The sequence below is a fragment of the Rhinoraja longicauda genome, chromosome 7 (genome assembly GCF_053455715.1).
Source record: "Rhinoraja longicauda isolate Sanriku21f chromosome 7, sRhiLon1.1, whole genome shotgun sequence".
NCBI classification, from domain to species: Eukaryota; Metazoa; Chordata; class Chondrichthyes; order Rajiformes; family Arhynchobatidae; genus Rhinoraja; species Rhinoraja longicauda.
Genome location: NC_135959.1, coordinates 59,731,213 through 59,753,594, shown reverse-complemented (window position 1 = coordinate 59,753,594; position 22,382 = coordinate 59,731,213). Strand labels below are relative to the sequence as shown.

At 40.2% G+C, this 22,382-nt stretch overlaps 1 protein-coding gene across 2 annotated transcripts in view; it reads left to right on the top strand.

Annotated features, from left to right (window-relative positions):
• Window positions 1–22,382, top strand: part of nox4 (NADPH oxidase 4) — a 119,532-nt gene that overhangs the window by 49,483 nt on the left and 47,667 nt on the right. For both annotated transcript variants that reach the window (XM_078403134.1, XM_078403133.1), the window contains exons 9-11: window positions 8,154–8,346; window positions 13,563–13,727; window positions 16,340–16,402. In XM_078403134.1, the coding sequence (XP_078259260.1) occupies window positions 8,154–8,346; window positions 13,563–13,727; window positions 16,340–16,402 (421 nt within the window). The remainder of the gene's footprint in view (window positions 1–8,153; window positions 8,347–13,562; window positions 13,728–16,339; window positions 16,403–22,382) is intronic.

Genomic DNA, 22,382 nt, shown 5'->3' with positions numbered 1-22,382 from the left:
GTCTTCCCTGTGAAACCTCCTCCCTGAATGGTTTTACCTGAAACATTAACACTGGAATGCATGACTATTATAAGGCAGAGGGGGAAAAAAGGGCTAAGTAGTGAATCTGGGCATGGAAAGGTGCTCCCAGTTTAGGTAAACTTGCAAGATCCTCCTTTCAGACATATTGTGTTTGGTATCTAAATTGAGAGTGCAGATCCACAGAGTAGTCAAGCAACAGCCTGACGTAGTCATCCCATAGAACCTCACAGACAAGGTAGACACCTCCATCACATTTCTTGGGTATCCTCTAAAAGGACAGATCCATTGGGGATAATGGCATAGTTACATACAGCCAGAAGAGTGTCGCCCTTAGAATCCACATTATTGACCCCAGAAGTCATGAAGTCAATCAAAGGTCAAATATCGGCAAGGAAATCTTCTAGTCGCCACATACTTTCTTCCCTCAGTTGATTAACCAGTGCTCCTCCACTTGTAAGAAACATTGAAAACACTAAAGAGCATAGAATCTAAACTGGATGGGAGACTTCAATGGGCATCACCAAAAATGGCCTGAAACATCCCCATTGACCATGTAGACCCTCCATAATGTGGTATAATCCTCATCAAACTAAATGGGATAGACTCAGAATTAATCTGAATAATCAAAATTGGTCATCTGGATAATCAAAAGGGTAATCAAAAACATCAATTGTAGCACAATTGTGAACTATCATGATCTGTATCTTGTAGTTCAGTATATTCTTCAATCTGCCATTAGCATTGATCAGGGAATCCATCCTGATTCAGTAAGACAGTGGATGGATATGCCAGGAATGGCACCAGGCATGCCTAATAAAGAGCTCAACCTCGTGAAGCTTGAACACAGGACTACATGCATGCTAAACAGCAAAAACAGCATTGAATAGAAAGAGCTATGCAATCTCACAGGTAATGATGTTATCAAAGTCCTACAGTCCTGTCATATCTCATCACAAAATAGAGGATAATTAAGCACTTAATGGGAGAGGAATCACCAAGAGCATTCCTATCCTCACAGATGATGGAGCCCAGGTTGTTCCTGCTAAAGCCAAGCCTGCAGCATTGTTCACAACAATATTCGCTGTTGGATGAATGATACACCTTGCTTTCCTACTGGGATCTCCACTATTAAATAAGTTTCTTCCCAAGAAAAGAGTTGAGCTCTCTTGTTTTGTTTAGTTTAGAGTATTGTCACGTGTACTGAGGTACTGTGAAAAGCTTCTTTTCACTGTACCTTGGTACACATGACAATAAACCAAACTAAACTAAAGCTAGTTTTCAGGCACATTTGATTCACCTCACCTGGTATGAAGAAATGGCTGAGAGCACAAATTATAGGATAGACTATGGGACCAGTCAAAATGCCAGCTGCAGTATAGAAAACACACACCACTAGAACCAGCTGTGCAGGTCACCTATGTGTTCCAGTGAACCAGCAACTATCTGACAATTTGAAATGTCTAAGGTATTTTCTTAGGGTACTTACAGTTATCTGTAAAGTGATGACAGGGATTGTTGATGATAACTTGCTCACTGATCGGGTTGCACCAGGACCACTTAGGTCCAGACCTCAACACAGACTTATTCTACAGTAGATTCAAGAGAAGAAGTGAGATTAACTGCATTTGAAATCAGTTGCATTAGAAAGAGTGTGGCATCAAGGAGCCCAGGTAAAACTTCAATAACTTCAATGAACATCAGGGTGAAAAAATGTAATGGCTTGAACAAAGGAAGACATTTACAGTTGTTGAAGATTAATCATTAAAGTTCCAAGATATCACCATAGGACAGGACTGTGTTCTAGACTCAACCATCTTCACGATGTTGGAAATACTCAGCAGATCAGACAATATCCGTTGAGGGAGTCAAATAACTAAAATGGGTCTGGTGGAAATATACATAGGCGGACACAAATACAATTCTTCAGAAGAGGGGTCTGGACCCGAAACACACCCATTCCTTCTCTCCGGAGATGCTGCCTGTCCCGCTGAGTTACTCCAGCATTTTGTGTCTATCTTTGGTTTAAACCAGCATCTGCCGTTCCTACCTTTTCAAGTAAATTGTTGTGTCACATGGAAGAAGTTTATGTCTCTGGATTATAGGATAGTAGGAAGTAAAAGGCAGGTATTGTATCTCCTATGAATCCATTGAAAGGTGCAATGCAATGGGGATTTATTATTGCTGTGCATGGTAGAGTAAAGCAGGAGAATGATTCCTTCTGAATGTTGAAATAAAGTAGGAATGCAATATGTGACTGCTGAATGGAATGAAAGGAAAGGACAAGGGTAACTCTAACCCTGTTCTCAAGAGGTGGGGAAAGGATGGACACATATAGCAGATGAAAGCACAGTCAAAAATGTGGAATGGAACCTATATTTAAGAAAAAGGAAATAGATGGTGTCATCAGAACATCTGTGATGGAGACTTCAGTAACTGGAGAGCAAAATGTTGATTTACAGGAAGTAGAATGGGAGGAAGATAATATAAATTGTGGGATTCTGGGAATCCTAGTATATAACTGGACGTTGACCTAGCAAGTGAAATGACGATGAAAAGATTGAGGAAGTGGGACATGAAGATGTTAAGATGAAACCACATGAAAGATGAAAGTGAAAGTGCCAGCAATGGTGATGAAAGATGATCCTAATTCTGTACTAGAACTCTAGCAATGTAGATACCATGTGCGGAAAGAAGAGGTGAGAGAAGGGACCTCAGCAGAGCTGAAACAAGAAATATTCCATTTATCTCATGAAGAGTCAGGCCTCTTTGAGTTCCCTCAGTTGCACTTTTCATCTGAAACAGATAAGTGTTCAAGAAATAGTTTGGTGTGAGGATAAAGCTGCCAGTTGAGTGAGGTGGTGAAGGGTAATTGGATAAGACCACTTTTAAGAAGAATTTAAGGGCGCTAAGCTCGTTCTAGTGGTGAATGGAAGGCATTGAACATAGAATACGAATTGGAACCACCATGTCAGTGCCAACCATGTTGTCAATCTAACCTCTACCTAGCACCCTTCAGAAGAAGTGTGTCTCTGCTCCATTTAGAACAGAGATGAGGAAAAACTTTTTTAGTCAGAGAGTTGTGAATCTGTGGAATTCTCTGCCTCAGAGGGCAGTGGAGGCCAATTCTCTGAATACATTCAAGAGAGAGCTAGATAGAGCTCTTAAGGATAGCGGAGTCAGGGGGTATGGGGAGAAAGCAGGAACGGGGTACTGATTGAGAATGATCAGCCATGATCACATTGAATGGCGGTGCTGGCTCGAAGGGCCGAATGGCCTACTCCTGCACCTATTGTCTATTGTCTCCCTGTCTGTTTATATGTCTATCAGATGTCTCTTAAACACTGCCATCGTATCAGCTTCCAAACAGCTCCCCTGGCAGCACATCCTCGCCACTTACAATTCTCTGTGTAAAAATAAATTCTTGCTGCACAAATCTGCTTTAAACTCTTCTCCTCTCACCTAAAACTATAGCCTCTATTACTTGACATTTCCATTTCTCCCCTTGAAAAAAGACTGGAGTAACTCAGTGGATTAGACAGCATTTCTGGATAACATAGATGGGTATTGTTTTGGGTCATTTTGCATGTCCAGTTAAAACAGTTCTGCATTTTATTTGAAGTACTTTGAACTGTCTTGCCAATGGAGAAATTTTAAAATCAACTTTTGTAAATTATCTCTATTGATAATTACTGAATCTCTGCAGAAAATGGAGAATCTTTCTCAATTCTCCAGTATTCCTTGCCCTTTTCTTAAACAAAAATGATGGCTTTATGCCATAGTGCAAATTATAAAAGCTTTGATTTTCGGCGCGTTAAACAAAGTTTTCATTTTTTATGTTGAACCCACCGAGTTGTTCACTTGGGGATTACATTGGAGCTAAGTTTTAAGATGTTCTCAGCATTGTCTCCACATATATACACTGATCAGCCAAAACATTATGACCTGATGAGCCAAAACATTATGACCACCTGCCTGATATGCTGTTGGACCTCCGTGTGCAGCCCCATACACAGCAGGGTGTGATGCACTGTGTATTGTGACACATTCCTCCTGCGACCAGCATTAAAAATTTCTGTGACTTGTGCCACAGTAGACCTTCTGTCGGTTCGGACCAGACGGGATAGCCTTCGTTGCCCTCGCGCATCGGTGAGCATTGTGCGCCCAACACCCTGTCGCCGGTTTGTGGTTTGTCCTTCCTCAGACCACTGCCGGTAGGTACTCACTACTGCTGAGCAGGAGCACCCCACAAGCCTCGCCGTTTCAGAGATGCTCTGACCCAGTCATCTGGCCATAACAATTTGGCCCTTGTCAAAGTCGCTCAGGTCTTTACTCCTGCCCATTTCTCCTGCATCCAACACATCAACTTCAAGAACTGACGTGCAAATGGCTCAGGTATACCTTTTGTTTAAATGTTAATTTTGGAGGTGGTAACATCTGACATTCTGCGTTCTGATATAAATCATACGCATGTGAAATTGCTATCCTTGATTACTGTTCACTTGCTGCCTAATATACTGACAGGTGCCATTGTAACAAGATAATCAATGTTATTCACTTCGCCTGTCAGTGGTCACAGTGTTTTGGCTGATCGCTGTAAGCGCATGCGCACACACACACACACACGTGTTCAGATCAGATACTCCAGAAACTCAAATGACAGTAGGAATGTGGCATAATGTAATATTGTGGCATATGTAATAATGTGGCATATGTAATATTAGTGGTATAAGGGCAACTGTTGCTTGCAGGCTGCCACCTCTTCAAGTACAGTGTAAGGTATTTGCAGAAACTTCCAGATTCACTTCAGAATTTTTTTAAAAGGCATATTTTGGGAGCTCTTGAGTCTTTGTTAAGTTATTCAACAACATTAAAGGAAAAGGGGACATACAACGTAATCTGGGTGTCTTAGTGCATCAGTCACTGAAAGGAAGCTTTCAGTTCAGTCTGAAGAAGGGTCTCGACCCGAAACGTCACCCATTCCTTCTCTCCCGAGATGCTGCCTGACCTGCTGAGTTACTCCAGCATTTTGTGAATAAACTGAAAGGAAGCATGCAGGTACAGCAGGCAGTGAAGAAAGCCAATGGAATGTTGGCATTCATAACAAGAGGAGTTGAGTATAGGAGCAAAGAGGTCCTTCTGCAGTTGTACAGGGCCCTAGTGAGACCGCACCTGGAGTACTGTGTGCAGTTTTGGTCTCCAAATTTGCGGAAGGATATTCTTGCTATTGAGGGCGTGCAGCGTAGGTTTACTAGGTTAATTCCCGGAATGGCGGGACTGTCGTATGTTGAAAGACTGGAGCGACTAGGTTTGTATACACTGGAATTTAGAAGGATGAGAGGGGATCTTATCGAAACGTATAAGATTATTAAGGGGTTGGACATGTTAGAGGCAGAAAACATGTTCCCAATGTTGGGGGAGTCCAGAACCAGGGGCCACAGTTTAAGAATAAGGGGTAGGCCATTTAGAACAGAGATGAGGAAAAACTTTTTTAGTCAGAGAGTTGTGAATCTGTGGAATTCTCTGCCTCAGAGAGCAGTGGAGGCCAATTCTCTGAATACATTCAAGAGAGAGCTAGATAGCGCTCTTAAGGATAGCGGAGTCAGGGGGTATGGGGAGAAAGCAGGAACGGGGTACTGATTGAGAATGATCAGCCATGATCACATTGAATGGCGGTGCTGGCTCGAAGGGCCGAATGGCCTACTCCTGCACCTATTGTCTATTGTCTATTGTCTATTAACCTCATGCCTGGTAATAGTGACCTGCAGATGCACAGTACCTTCAAGGCAGCAAAATATTCTTTGATGTGTTGCAACAGCATTATCAAATAAAATGTGACATTGAAAACTAGAAATATTATGATGAATGAGCAAAACTTAGTCAAAGAGTTTAGTTTTATGGAATGAAAGAGCAATAGAAGTGAAAGGTTTACGGAAGAAATACCAAACGTATGACTTTTCAGTTGAGAGTAATGTTACAAGTAGTGCAGTAAATAAAGTCAGAAATTCTCAAGAGGCTGGGTTTAGGATCTCTGAGGCTGAAATGAGGCAGGGCCAGAGTAGATTTGTCATATTATGAAGCAGCGATGTGAAAACAAGGATGAGAATTTAAAAACTGAACTTTCATTTACTGTATTTGATCGCCAGAGTAGGTCAGCAGACAAGCAGGGATAGGAACAGCCAGTGAACAGGATTCAGTGTGATGTGGGATGCAAATAAAGTAAGCCCTCATTTAAACTGACCTCTTTATAATGGAGTTTGGTTATGGGGGACAGACCTACCGACGGCAGCCTGCGCCACTCCTGGCTCTTGCTGCTTCCCTTGCTGCTTGCAGTGCAGGCAGCCTGCAATGCCCCTGCTTCTTGCCGGTGCCGCTTGCACGCTGACCGCTCGCACCACTTCCCCTGCCGCTTGCACTGCCAGCCGTCCATGTCGCACCTAGTTCGTGCCATTTCCAGTCCAGACCTTCTGCCACCATTGCCTGTGCATGCAGTTTCCTCGGCCGCTTCCAAGCCACGCCTACCACCGCTGACCCCTAATCTTCACTCCGTCCTACGGGCCGTCACCATTGACTCCGCCGATCCTCGCCTCTCCCACGGCCGCCAGTATGCGGGGCTGATTAATTCACCTGGATTCCAGGCCCAGTTCCGGACCGAGCATCTGAAGGAGGGTTTCAACCCGAAACGTCACCTATCCATGTTCTCCAGAGATGCTGCCTGAGTTACTCTAGCATTTTGTGGCCTTTTGCCTATAACCAGTAACCGCAGTTGTTCGTTTCTACAACTTATACAATAAAATACCCAGTTATAGCGGATAATCGACAATAACAGACACTATTCCACCCGATGGTCTTTTATAATGAAGGTTTACTGCAACAATGTTTTGGATGATTTCAGGTTTATGACAAAGAAGCACTAATATTTTATAGTATATAAGTACTTGGGATGAGGAATGAACCTTAGAAAAATAGTCCTCTCATTTCTGAATTGAAAACTACACCAATTAATAAGTTTGAAAACAAGAATCATCTGTGCAGAGATATTCTTTCAATATGTAGACTGTGGGAGGCAAGAAAGCCATTTGAGGATTATAATATACTCTTCCTAAGTGAATATGACATGCTTTTTAAAATATTCAATCACATTGTTTCCTCTTCAGACACACTGTAGAGTTTGTTTAGAAGAACCTACAACACTGTTGTATATTAATGTAAGAAAGGAATGTCGTACTGGGAATTTGTATTCCCACACATCTTTGATAAAAAACATCTGGAATAATAAGTTTGATAAAGGCAATAATTTTCTTGCATGCATTGATGCAGTGTTCATTCACTGTAGAGACTGACATATTGTACAATGTCTTTGGTTACACAATTGAGAAATTATTGTAAGGAGAAATAAGAATAGCTGGTAACTATTGATAATAATATTACTGTTTAGAAATACTTTGACCTTGCATAATTATGACCCAAGTATGAAACGATGGAGATAACATGGATTTACCATAAATGATGCACGGCAGACTTAATATAGACATTTAACACAGGCATTTTTCTCAACCCAATATGGACGGCACAGTGGCGCAGCTGGTAGAGCTGCTGCCTCAGAGCTCCAGAGACCTAGGTTCAATCTTGACCTCAGATGCTGTCTGTGTAGAGTTTGCACATGGGTTTCCTCCGGGTGCTTCCTTTTTTTCCCATATTCCAAAGATGTGTGGCTTAATTGGACTCTATAAAATCGCCCCGAGTATGTAGAGTTGAATAACATAGAATGGTTGTTGTGGACTTGTGTATCGAAGGTCCTGATTCCATGACATATATCTTAAAAAAAGAATTAACGGAATAAACATTTTGACTGCATTTGGTAACAACAGTTACATAGATTTGTGTTGTTTGGGAAACAAAGCTCGTATATTTTGTGTGATAACATTTTATGGGGGAATAAAACAAAACTGGCAGTTCTGAAGGATTCAATATTGTTTCTAAAATTAATGACGGTTAAACTGAGAAGATGGTAATAAAAGAAGGGACCTGGCTATGGTGGAACATGAAAACAAAACAATTTTGAATGATTTGGGTAAAATGAGAAGTGCACCACATGTTTGGAAAAAAACGATTTTTGTATTAATTTCTTCCAGAGGCATGTTGAAATATCAGACAAATTTGAATGAACACACCCCTGGCTGCATTAATCCAAATAAAACAATAATTGATGATATCCCTGTATCTGAGTATCCACCAGAAAGTGAAGTTGAGCCGGAGCCTGGATTAGAAAACAACTTCGGGAGGATCTGCACTGAAGCCCCAAAATTTGAGTCTAATTTACAAGTGGTATGTAAGATTTGGATGTTCAGATTGGCACATCTGTAACCTAGCTTTGCCTTGTTACAAGGAATGTACGACAATGAAATGGCCATGAAGCCTATTCATTTCATGATCTGTTGAGGCACCTTCAATTCTATCTAACTTTATAGTATAAATTGCTATTATCTCGCATTCCATTTTAGTCCAACTCAGCCAAAAATTGACAAAACCAAATCAATGGAATTACTCAAGTTTGTGGAAAGTAAAATGCCGTGGTCTGCTTGTCTGGTGGCTTAGTCAAAATTTGGGAACAATGTTTGATAGAATGCAGTTTTCATTTTGGGTTCATTAACAATTTAAAGGTTTCTCAGTTAATAAATCTAATAGCTTTTCTTACAGTTTCCAACACATTGTGCTACAAACTTGCTCTACTTTTGTAAAAAGACCTCCAGTCACCGAAGATATTGAAAAAAGCAAACATTTAGATATTGTCATCATGGAGGTGTATAAATATGGAGCTTGGAACAGCTTTTCTTTCCAAGCCATCCATATTTATGTTTACCTCTTTGCAAACAAACAGTTATAATCATATGTCTGGATGTTTGTTCACTCTTCACTCTAATCTTGAATGTTGACATATTTTCTGCTTCATTTACTAAGTAAAAATGCTATACGGAATTGTGTGCATATCCCTTCTGGCTAGATTGTATATTACAAGGACTATTTCTGGTGCTCTATATAAGAACTTCTTTAATTGCCTCTAATTATCTAGTTTTCACAAACCTCCGTAGATTCCAAACATTCACCCTTCTTTTCGAGAAGAAATTCATATGCATCCCAATTTTAAATGGCTGCCCCCCATTTACATTTATTAAATAGTACAAATGAGTGTCAATGTAAAGTGGTGATGTTTAAAGAACATGCAAATTTTGTGTATACTAGGATCATGCACACATGACCTACCAGAACATGTAATTAGTCGAAAATTATATATTGATTACTAATTCTTTCTTATTCATACTTTGCCATATTTCTTGAAGTAAAGGTCCTCTTTTCCTGTGGTGACAGAGATGGTTGACATTTTAAGGGACTGTCCCACTTAGGCGATTTTTTAGGCGACTGCCGGCGACTGTCAAAGTCGTAGCAGATCGCCTAAATTTTCTTTTACCCTACGACAATGACCACGACAATGACCACGACAATGCCGAATCAGATCAATACAAGTTTGTTTTTTTGTGAAACTAGCACGTGGCTAAGAGATTACACCATCTTCGGAAACATCGCAAAATTCCCACGCTTACCTGACCGTCAAACTGTCGCCTCCAATGTACCTGTCAAATGTCCTGATGGTAAATAAATTGGTTAAATAAAACTATCTCCTGGTATCTTCAAATGCCTTTTCTTAATTTAATATTACGTGCTTCTAAACGCATCTGCGACAACCTAGCAAACCTGGGGACAGCATGCGACAGCGCCCGCAATAAGCTATGATACCTGGCCACAAGCCAACTTTTGCTGAGAAATTTCTATCTGGAACATTTTTCCACGACGCGCCGAGATTCGCTACGATTCATTGAAGACTCCTCACGATCATGCCCACGACACCCCGGCGAACGTTGGGCGACAGCCTAGTCGCCGGTAGTCGCCTTAAACTCGCCTAACTGGGACAGGCCCTTTAGGTTGAGACCCTGGATCAGGACAGAAAGTGTAGAGGTGAAACAACCAGGATAAAGAGATGAGGGGAATTGGTAGGTGATGGGGGAGACTAGATAAAGTTGGAATGATGGGCAGATTGAACCAGATGGGGGACAGGGAGGAATAGTTTTGAGGCAGAGGTTGATGGATGATAAGTGATAACGTCAGGGATAAAATGCAAACCAGATTGTGGTGGGGAGGTGGTAGATAGAGACAGGCTGGAAGGTGATATGGAACAAGATAAGGGAGGCATATGGACAGGCATAACCAGATTCGGGAGGGGATAAAAAAGGTGGACCAAGGTATTTGGGTGTGGGTGAATGGCAGATGGAACCAAGCGTAAGAGGTTAATGAATATAGATGGCATGGAGTGGTGGATTGGAAAAGGTGAACAAAGGGAGTGAGAACATGGGTAGATCAGTAGGACTGGAAAAGGAGCACAGGGGATGAGTGTCACGTAAAATAGATTCCAGCATCTGTAATCTATTGTGTCTCGTCCTCTTTTTCTTGAACTTGAACTGCTGATAACTTTCAATTTCAGTCTTAAGACTATAGCTTACAGAATCTTATGGTTTTGATTATTGAATTCTTTCCTGTTGAGAACAGAATATCAATCTGAATGATTCTAACATTCATTGTCCTTGTTTACAGCTGGGAATGCATTGTAATTACATCCAATAAATGTTCCAATAATAATCTGTCAGCACACATTCCCCAACATTACTCTTGACACTTCTATTATTATTATACCATTAACTACACATGATAATTCGCACAGTTTGAAATACCTTTGGTATAATGTATCAGCAAATCTGAATGTTCTCTGGAACAATAGAACCACACAATTGATTTGCAATTTTGATTGAAATTCAAATGTTACAGTGGAATGGGAAATAAAAATGTTAGCTTTTCTACCTGGTGAAAGTTATATTGATTGTAATCAGTGCCCTGTATACCTTATAACATAGATACTTAACACACTAAGTGTAAGATTGTAATATTCTTATATCTAGTCTGTAAATTTGTTCATTGCAGCAACCGTAGTTTAAAAATTCCCAGCATAAAACCTCGGCCAAAGGAAATTCCATATGACCCTCTTCCAACTTACCTTGAGTCCTAGTATGTACCAAATATTTTGTTTGTTACTGGGTTCTCACAAACTGAGACTTCTGCTGGATTTTGACACTATCTGGATTCATGGTTGTGTATCCTCAGAGATACTGAACTCCCAGCAACACAATGAGGCTTTGAATTGGTTGGGACCCTTGGAGGTCAGAAGATCAGATATTTCCCATTCACCATTGTATCCATCTTCTGACCTGAAACATAGGTTGATTCTTTTCTATAGATTATAGCTGCAACTCTCCAAGTCAATGGAGCTTTTTGTACTTTATTTCAAGTGACTACACAACAGTTCTTGACCACGGCTTCTGCCACTAATTGTTGATCTCATAAATGCATTCATTAACCAGTGTTTCTTTAAAAAAAAACATCTGTGAAAATGAGTGGAGGAACTAAAAAGCTGGAAGGGAAGGAGAAGGGGAAGAGCATTCAACAGGAAATCAAATCTCTTCTTAGCACCAGGGGAGCAATTCTCCTTGCAGATGAATTTTTCAGGATAAACAATGAACAATGAAAGAGTTACTTATATTTTTATGAGGCTATCCTCACTACAGTCCTTTTTTACAGATGTCGATAATACGATTTTGGCGTAAATTAAAAAATACACAAGAATCACTTGATATGGTAACCATACAACCATAGTATTGTTATTAATGACATCAAAGCACATAAGACTGATGAGAGAGAACAATTATTACAGGTGGAGATTGAGGAGGAGGTGCGATGGAGGGCCATCTGGCCCTTTGCATCTATCGGAAATCTCCCTGTCCTACATCTCTTTTAGCAAGACATCTCAGACAGATAATGAAAGATTTGGAACCTGGTTTTCTCATATTATAGATATTTACTTCTTGAACAAAAGACCACATCTGCTTCAGCCACAATGCATTTGTCCTGCAAGAAATGCTATGATACCCACAAACAACGTTGTCATCTGCTGATGCATTCAGTGGGTTAATATTGGCACAATGTACAAATCATTCTGTGCTTACCAGAGTATAGTTTTCAAAGGAACTCCTTTAATAAGTATCCTATTTGAATATTTTATGAGTTTTATAAATGAGTTTTAAAATACTATTGGCGCTACTGATTGCCATATTGAATTTGTACGACATGTTGAGTGTGAAGTCTATTAAGACATATCAATCTCCATATATTTGTATTTCCGCATGATATTTCAGCCCATCTAGTCAGCTGACGAGAACAATCCCATTTGTCACTAATTCTCCCAGAGACCTATTCTCCACTTAATGCCATCAACTTCCCTGATATTCTACCACTCACCTTCACATGGGGAGGGGGAAGGGAGGGGTGTGTGGAAGAGGAGAGCAATTTGCAATTAAGCAATAAACCTGGAAACTGGTTAGAGGGAGACTGTGCAAAATCCATATAGGCAGCACTGGAGGTCAGGATTGAACCTGGGTACTGCATCTGTGGGGCAGCTATTCCACACGTTATGTAATGTGTCTTATAGAAACATATAAAATTCTTAAGGGATTGGACAGGCTAGATGCAGGAAAAGGTCCCGATGTTGGGGGAGTCCAGGGCCAAGGGTCACAGTGTAAGAATAAGGGATAGGCAATTTATGACTGAGATGAGGAAAAACTTTTTCACTCAGAGAGTTGTGAATCTGTGGAATTCTCTGCCACAGAAGACAGAGGAGGCCAATTCACTGGATGGTTTCAAGAGAGAGTTAGATATAACTCTTGGGGCTAAAAGAATCAATGGATATGGGGAGAAAGCAGGAACGGGGTACTGATTTTGGATGATCAGCCATGATCATCCGAAGGCCGAATGGCCTATTTTCTATGTTTCTATGTAATCTGCCATTCAAAATTTCCAGTTTTGCATCCGGAGAGAATGTGTTTCATTTTTCTTTCACTGTGCTTTACTCTCCATAATAAAATTCAACCAAGTTATCCGAGCCCACAACAGTATTGTAAACTTTAAAATCAAATGCATGGATGCTCAATGTTACAGCTTCAATCGGGAACATCTCAAAGTCTTGCTAAAATTGGTTAAGAATAAGCAAACCATAAATCTAACAGCAAACTAACAATATTGATGAAGCCCTAAAAATAAAATAATTAGGCATATTTATTATGGCGACTGTCATCCAAGAAGGCTTTTATTTTTGCCAAAAGCAATTCTTTAAATAACAACTAATTGTGGCTTGACATTTTACTTTTAAATTATGTATAATCTGCAAAATTGCTAATTTTTGTTCAGAGGTCATTGATGTTTGTGTGAAACTTTGCTGTTGGGATGTAGATTTTGCTATAGCATATTTGTAGTTGAAAATAACACTGAAATTATTGGGAGAACTAATCTCCACATCTGGTTTAATTGTTCAATGTAATTAAACAAAATCTATTTAGGGTAGAATGTTGTCATTTTCTAATCCAAATCTTTCCTTTACTTTTAAGACGTGGCTTTGGGTGTCTGGCCCTCTCTGTCTCTATTGTGCAGAAAGGCTGTATCGATATATTCGGAGCAACAAACCAGTTACCATTGTCACGGTGAATTCTTATCCTTGTGATGTGATAGAGATACGGATGGTAAAAGACAACTTCAGGGCAAGGCCAGGTCAGGTAAGTTCAAATCACAAATTACTCCATATTACCAAATACTGGCTATTATTATACATTCTTGTGAGAAAATAGGGTTGGTATGGTCACTATAAAAGGTTATCTGCAAGAATACATTGCATCCAATTGCATTGTTGCGGAGGCCCCTTTGAATATCAACTTTTCTCCCTTAAGAATTTAATCAACATCGTGCTATTTTTTAAATAATCGAGAGAAAGATGTATTGTTCATGACATGCCATGAGGTTTAAATTAACACAACTTTTAAATAAACACCCGCAGGAAGGAAACTAAATGTTCATTTAATCCCTAAAATATTCACTGCAGAATTATTTTAAAGACCTGACCGCATGGATTAGAAATTCTACAGCGCTGGAAAGGATGTGTTAAAACAAGGCTGAGTAGGAGTTACCTGGCATGGACTCTTACAGAAAACTGGCACTGAAATTTAACTATGCACAACAAGCAAAGAATTGTGTGGAGTAAAATAAATCTTGGACACTGTGTGCAAAGAAAGACCATGTTAACTCTACGATGCCATAAATAACAGAGAACATCAAATAGAATGTGGTTAAAAAAAAGGGGCAGGAGAGGATCTGCCTGGTATTTCAGGACTGGAGCATTGAGCATGGGTGGTTTGTGGGAGAGTGTTTTGGAACGCATGTGTGGAAGAGAGCTAGCTCAACACATGTTTTGAGATTAGAGTTTTGGGGGTTAGCATGGGGCAGGGAGTTATACTGGCTGAATGTGAAATGGGAGTTCTAAGGACATCAGCAGCAAGTGATGAGTTGTGAGTCAACACTATGAAAACCTACCTGCAAGTTAATGGAAGCCATGAACTCCACAACAGATTATCGAGAAAACGTGGGCACCCATTAATTTGCCTCAAAGCTGACTTCAACTCTCCAGACAAAAGCCAACTTTGTCATGAATGCCCCATGTAGTTTGTATACGCTGAGTGTGGAAAATAACTTTTGAAAAGTACAACAGAAACTTGCATTGCTTGCTGCTTGAAATTACTGCATGTGCCTGATGGCCATTCACATGTATATTATGGGCAGGGAGGATGGAGATCAAATTTACAGAAATGTATGTTTGACTGAGATTGCTGATATTTTAAGAGAAAATATCATATTTTCATCTTGCATAACCTATCTATCTATCCATCTATCGACCCGAAACGCCCGTCAGGTGTAATATAAAGATGTGCAATGGAATAGAATTTCTACACGTACCTGCACCATTGGCTGTATTTATAAAATGAATTATTTGGTAAGGCAGAGAAAATTAAGATCAGTAATTTGCTTTCAATTCATGGTGTAGAACATGTTTCTTTTAATTCTATGAGAATCTGTTGATTGCAGTCATTGGCAAACTTTCTTACTTAACATATGCACAGCAGGGGGATTTTTCAGAAACTATTTAATGAAGTCTGAAGTGACCTCAGATTACACTAACCTTTCCTATTGTGGGCATTTACAGCAATCAGAGCAGTTGGTTCCTTTTCTGGCCTCTTACTAATAGCTGCATGCGATTCCTAAAACTTGGCTGAAATGTTTCTTCCAATCATCAGACCTTGAGGAAGGAAGCAAGATATTGGGAAGGTCAAACCGATTTTGGAGGACTAAACCTGGGTTTGTGACACCATGAGATATGTGAGGACAGACCATTCTTTCACAATGGGAGTAGAAATTGAAATGCCAAATACAGAAGTTTGACGAATAGCATTTCCAATTTTCTAGTTAGTAATTTGCTTTGCAAATAAAGGCAAGAGTGAAAGGTGTGCGGGTCTTAGGGATATGTAAAGATCTATAAGAACATGATAAAATAAAAAATGATTTCATGAGGAATTGGGAAAAAGAATATGAGAGTTGGACAGCCTTAAGTAACAAAAATATATGAGCATCATGGAGGAGAGAGAAATATATAGCGTGAATGATAAAGAAAGAAACAGTAACATATTTAAAAGTACCTTTAATAAAGCTAAACCCTTCAAGGGATTTCATAATTGTGCTATTAAAACATGTAATCCGGTCACAAGGGTGTTGGGACAATAGCCAACATTTTGTTCAAAATTGCTGGTTAAATGAAAAGGAAAAGCAATTATGAAAGTACTGGTGACTGATCACATGAAGAATGGTCAAAAAGACGGATCTGAAGAGCTGCAGAGATCTTATCAGACTTCAGTCTGAAGAAGGGTCTCGACCTGAAACGTCACCCATTCCTTCTCTCCTGAGATGCTGCCTGACCTGCTGAGTTACTCCAGCATTTTGTGAATAAATACCTTCGACTTTAAGGTTGGATGAATTTGCAGAGACAGGGAGGGATGATATCAGGAAGGGATTTGGAAATAAATGTAAAAGTTTTAAATTAGGAGTTGTTAACCTGGGAGCCAAAAGATCTAATTGTACAGTACAAGAGGGTCAAGAGTTGCAAGTCTTTACCAGGGAACTTATCATATAATTGTACCTTGGTTCTCGAAGCTTCGAGTGAATTGCAAGATTTAAATGTGGCATTTAAGAAAGAAAATTCCAACCATGTTTTGGTGTTCGAAAGAAACATCAAACAATTATTTTTGGATTAACTAATTCCTTTTTCTCTTCCAATTTCATTTAGTACATTGTTCTGCATTGTCCAAGTGTGTCAGTATTTGAGAGCCATCCGTTTACACTCACAACGGTAAGTTCAAGCATTCCTGTTGCTTTTCAAAGTGTGGCTTTGAAGAAAATTCCTTGCCTTTGAAATGTTAAAAATGTACATTATTCAGATTGCCCAAATCAGTTTGCAGTAATTTACAATATCTTGCTGGAAAGAATTTGACAGCAGTTTATACACAATTCTAATTTAAATTAACGTTTTCTTCCTTAAATTGACATCAGTTCCAAGAGTGCTTTAAGACTGGGTTAGAAAATGGTGTTGCAAAATTAAAATATTTTTGGAATATCTGAACTTAAGCAAATGGCTGAAGAAACATGGAACTGATGTTGGTTTTCAAAAGAAAGACACGCAGTGTTGGAGTAATTCAGAGGGTCAGACAGCATTTCTGGAGTACCTGGATGGGTGGTGTTTTGGGGTTGGGACCCTTCTCCATACTCTGGTGGGGGGAGGGGTGGGGGGTGGTGAGGAGGAAGTAAGCTGGAAGAGAAGAGGGACCATACAAAGCCTAGCAGGTAATAGGTGGATACACGTGAGAAGGTATTTGATAGGCAGATGGTTGGACAAAAGCACGACATGCCTTTTTGAGCATCCAGTTCTGATGAAGAATCATTGACCTAGTATGTTAACTCTCAATCACTCATGAATGTTGCCTGACTGGTTGAGTATTTCTACCATTCTTTATTTTTATGTTAAATGCCTAACTAATGTCAGCAGGCTGGTAGTACTCTAGCCTCTTGAGACGGGGTGCTGTACTGTAAGGAGTTTGTACGTTCTCCCCGTGACCTGCGTGGGTTTTCTCCGAGATCTTCGGTTTCCTCCCACACGCCAAAGACGTACAGGTATGTAGGTTAATTGACTGGGTAAAATGTAAAAAATTGTCCCTAGTGTGTGTAGGATAGTGTTAATGTGCGGGGATCACTGGGCGGCGCGGACTTGGTGGGCCGAAAAGGCCTGTTTCCGCGCTGTATATATATGATATATGATATGATATGATAAAAGGCCACAGGTTTAAGTTCCACTGCAGAAATTTGAGTATAAAATCCTATGCTGAAAATGCAGAGCAGTAATTAAGGGATTCTAAATTTGAATGAAATGCTGAACAATCTGAATTATATCTAAAAGATTCTTTGGAATTACTTCTTAAAAAAACACGGACAATTTATTGTCAGTAACATAATGCATATATTTTCCATCAAGCAATTTTGCAAATCTGCAGATTATCTCGTGACTATATTGTTACTGTTTGTGGATGCTTGCTTTTCTTGACTTGACTGTCGTGTCAACAGTAATATCTGCACTTCAAAGTACTTTATTGACTGTGAAGTTCTCTTGGATGATCAAAAGTATTGGAAACCCAAGGTTTCTTTTATATGTGGTGATTGGAAGTATTATTTTCATGTTTTTGATCCAGGATATATAGAATTGAAGCTCTTTCTTGGCTACTGCATGAAATGGTTGATTAGTTGTAGGAGTATATTGTCATGTGTACAATGAAAAGGTACAATGAAAAGCTTTGTTTTGCATGCAATCATGACTTGTATTTATGTATTGTATATCTGATCTGATTGATCAGATATACTAAATATAATGTGACAGCGCCCCCTTCCTTGGATGCCATCTGATTCCTATCACTGGCTGACAGGCCAGGAGAGGCCATTCCCCAGCATCATTGGTGACAGCTGGGTCCAATTAGCTGACATTGGATTGGCCACCAGAACTGCGTCAGTCTACTCCTTGTAAAATCCAGACATTCCAGGGGAGAGGGAGAGGGAGATACCTTCCTGCTGGCTGTCTTCCCATGTTGTAAGTTTATGGAAGACTGAGCCTCTGAGAAAAACCTGAGACCACCATTGCAACATGTGGTCAAATCTGGGCTTTTATAGTTTAGGTAGACACAAAATGCTGGAGTAACTCAGCGAGTCAGGCAGCATCTCGGGATAGAAGGAATGGGTGATGTTTCGGGTCGAGACCCTTCTTCAATAGTTTCGTTTGGTTTAGAGATATAGTGCAGAAACAGGCCCTTCGGCCCACCGAGTTTACACTGACCAGTGATCCCCACACATTAACATTATCCTACAAATACTAGGGACAATTTACACATACAGCAAGCTAATTTTAACCTACATACCTGTACGTCTTTGGAGTGTGGGAGGAAATTGAAGATGTTGGAAAAAAAAACACGCGGTCACGGGGAGAACGTACAAACTCTGTACAGACAGCACCTGTAGGCAGGATCGAACCTGGGTCTCTGGCGCTGCAAGCACTTGTAAGGCAGTAACTCTACCGCTGTGCCACCGTGGGCTGCGGGGAAGAAGCTCTAGACAGCCAGCGCCTCTACAGTGGCTAAGACTGAGTGGCCAGGGCAAGCCTGAGACGTCAGTGGCTCTTTTTTACCCACTGACAGCAAGGGACTGCGTCCACACACAGAGGCAAAGACTGAGCCGTCAGGATAAGCCAAAAACCGTCAGCACCACTTCTTCAAACCCAAAGCTGAGCAGCCAGCATAAACCTGAGACCATCAGCGCCTCCTCTCGAGGCAAGGGTGAACTGGACAGATGGGGTGTCAAAGCCTGAGATCACTGCGCCTCCTCCTTCAAAGACCAGGGCTGAGCTGCGGGGACAAGCCCGAGATCGTCAGTGTCCCCACACAAGCGCTCTGACAACAAGGGACGGTGCTCCCATGTGGTCTGACATTTGCTAAACACTTTAACTACCCCTCCCATTCCCACACTGACCTTTCTGTCCTGGGCCTCCTCCACCATCAGAGTGAGGCCAAACGTAATTTGGAGGAACAGCACCTATTTTGCTTGTGCAGCTTACACCCCAGCGGTAGGAATATTGATTTCTCTAACTTCCAGTGACCCTTACTGTCCCTCTCTCTCCGTCCCTCCCCCACCTTAGTTCTCCAACTGATTTCATTGCCCTCCTGATTAATTTTACTGTTTGTATGTCTCAATGTCACCTCCCCCTCAGCCAACAATGAACCATTCCACATTTCCTTGATCACTGTCTGCTTTGATCTGTCATTTTCACACCTCGCCCTTCCATATCTCTAGTTTCCCTCTTCCCCTGGCGCTCAGTCTGAAGAAGGGTCTCGATCTGAAACGTCACCCATTCCTTCTCTCCAGAGATGGTGCCTGCCCTACTGAGTTACTCCAGCATTTTGTATTGAACGACCTTTATGACTACAAATATGAAAAAAGGCCTGGGGTTGGGCTGATCATAGGAGGATACTGTGGTAAATCCAAAAATTAGGATGGTGATTGGGAAGGTCTGCTCAGGCCGACTTTGTTGATGGGCTGAATTAAATAAATGCATTTAATAGTTTAAATAACTAAATTGAATCCTGAGGGGTGTAAATTAATTTCCATTAATCAGAACATTCAATGTAATTGTATAAATTATTTTGGTAAATATTTAACTAGATATCAGAAAAGCATTGGAAAAGTTAACATCTTTGACCCTTGTGTCTTCTCAAAAGTGTTTTCTAGCTTATTAAGTTCTTTTGAAGTGTAATCACTTCAGTCAGGTAGGAAAAATGCTTCAAAACTTTGCTGCAAAACATGAGAATTTTGTGACTAGAGTTTTAAGTACATATTTACAAACTCATCAGAACATACATGAGCCAGTCTTCTGCCTCGGGGATAATGTGATATTTGTGTTTGGCAGAGAATGCCAATGGCAGTTTTTTCAAATCATCACGAAAGAATGAGAAAACCTGAGTGTTGTGTGAAAGCTTGTGTGTCATTTTAGCCTTTTGATCTGCTCTGTTTGAAATAATTTTACAGTCTACTTGCACTATTACACTGAAAAATGTTGGGGAATTTAGTTTAGTTTACAGGGAAACAGGCCCTTCGGCCCACTGAGTCCGCATCAACCAGCGATTCCCCGCACACTAATGCTATCCTATATTAAGAACAATTTACATTTATACCAAGCCAATTAACCAAACCTGTATGTCTTTGGAGTGTGGGAGGTAACTAAAGTTCTCGGAGAAAACCCACGCGGTCACGGGGAAAACGTAAACTACATACAGGCAGCACCCGTAGCCAGGATTCAACCTGGGTCTCTGGCACAGTAGACAGCACCTGTAGTCAGGATCGAACCTGGGTCTCTGGCACTGTAAGCACTGTAAAGCAGCAACTCTACTGCAGTGCTACTGTGGTGCCCCTCATATGTGCCCATTATAGTCATGTACAGATGGCTGGGATCAAAAAATTAACAACATGCAGAAAAGTATGTGGCATATCTACGTAAGCCGCAAATTAGCATATTCAAGTGTTCAAGCCCAGTGATTTGCAACAAAATCAAGAAAATCGAAAATCAGGAACTAGCAGAAACACCTGGAAACACTCACTTAGAAGTGAAAACAAGTGAATTAATAAGCCACTTCCTATTTGTATTCCAGTGGAATAATATTTGTTTAATTGTGAGCATATAAATGTGGCAATTTGCATGTTAGTTCTATAAATTACCAGTTTCACCTTTAATATTGTGGCCAAAAGTTTATGTCACCTTTTAACCCACCTCCACTGAAATATTATGCACTAGATGCAAACAACACATGTTTTGCTTCAGTGGATGTAGAAATTCAATTTATGAGATTTTGCTATTTTCTTTTGTTACCTGTTTTGGTACAGAGTGAGATCTGTGGTTTTACAAACATATTTAAACATGGAGTTTACCATTTTGAGCACATTAGTTTTAGCGTATTTATATTTGGTTAAGATGAACTGCAACTGACCAATGTACTTTATAATAAAAACACAACTGGAGTAACTCAGTGGGTTAAAAAGGGAAAAGGGGATAATCTAAGAAATTATAGGCTGGTGAGCCTCGGATCAATTTGGAGAGGGTTCTTAGGGATCGGATCTACTGTAATTAGAAAGAGAATGGACCAATTAGAAACAGTCAGCATGGTTTTGTCCAAGGCAGGTCATGTATTACTGACTTGATTGAGTTTTCTGAGGAGATGACAAAGGTGACTGATAAAGCTAGGTTTGAGGACCTTGTCTACAAGGCATTTAACTAGGTCCTTCATGGTAGGCTGATCCAGAAGGTTAAGATGCATGAGATCCATGGTGACTTGGTAGTTAGGATTCAGAAATGGCCAGAGTAGTGGTGGAAGGTTGTCATTCTGGCTGGAGGTTTCTGACCAGCGACGTTTGGCCGAGATCAATGGAATATGTATATCAATGACTTGATCGAAAATATAGAAGAGTTGATTGATAAGTTTGCGGACTATACAACAATTGTTGGCATTGCAGAGAGTGAAGAAGACTGACAAATGATACAGCAGGATATACATCAGTTATAGATGGGGGTTAATTGTTGAAAAGGAAGGGGAAGTCCATTAAATACAGAACTGAGACAGAATCTTCTGCTCTCAAATGGCCGCAACATTTTGTAATTCTCTTCTTCAAAAGACCATAGAAGCAGAATGTTTGAATATTTTTGAGGCAGAGGTATGTAAACGCTTTATATTGATAGCACAATGACAATGCGCCATACGTTGTTGTAAACTAAATGGAGTCTTGAGCAAACCAGCAGATCCCATTATTTCAATTTAATAGGATGAGACCATGAATTTAAAAAATTGAAATACTGATGAGATTTCCACTGGAATGGAAAAGTTCAAGAGGAGATTCAAGCAACCATTTCTTTGGTAATAAAGTAAATGATAGAGTGAATAGGGGTAAATTGTTTAATCTTTTTCTGGGTCAGCACTGAGAGTTTGGGAGAAAATTATACATAGAGGATTTTTTTGAGCAGAGAACACTTTATCAGAGAATGTAGCTCATGAAGCTGCAAGCTCAAGAAAATAATAAATAGACAATAAACAACCTTTGAAATAGAACGTACACTCTGAGGAAGAGTGCACTGCCTTAAATTAAACTCAACTTGGAGTTCTCCAGTGATAGATCAACAGATTTAGTCCAATCATAATACCTTGTCTTTATTTGGAAATGGGCCCACTGCAGTTACAGGACAAAAGAGGTTG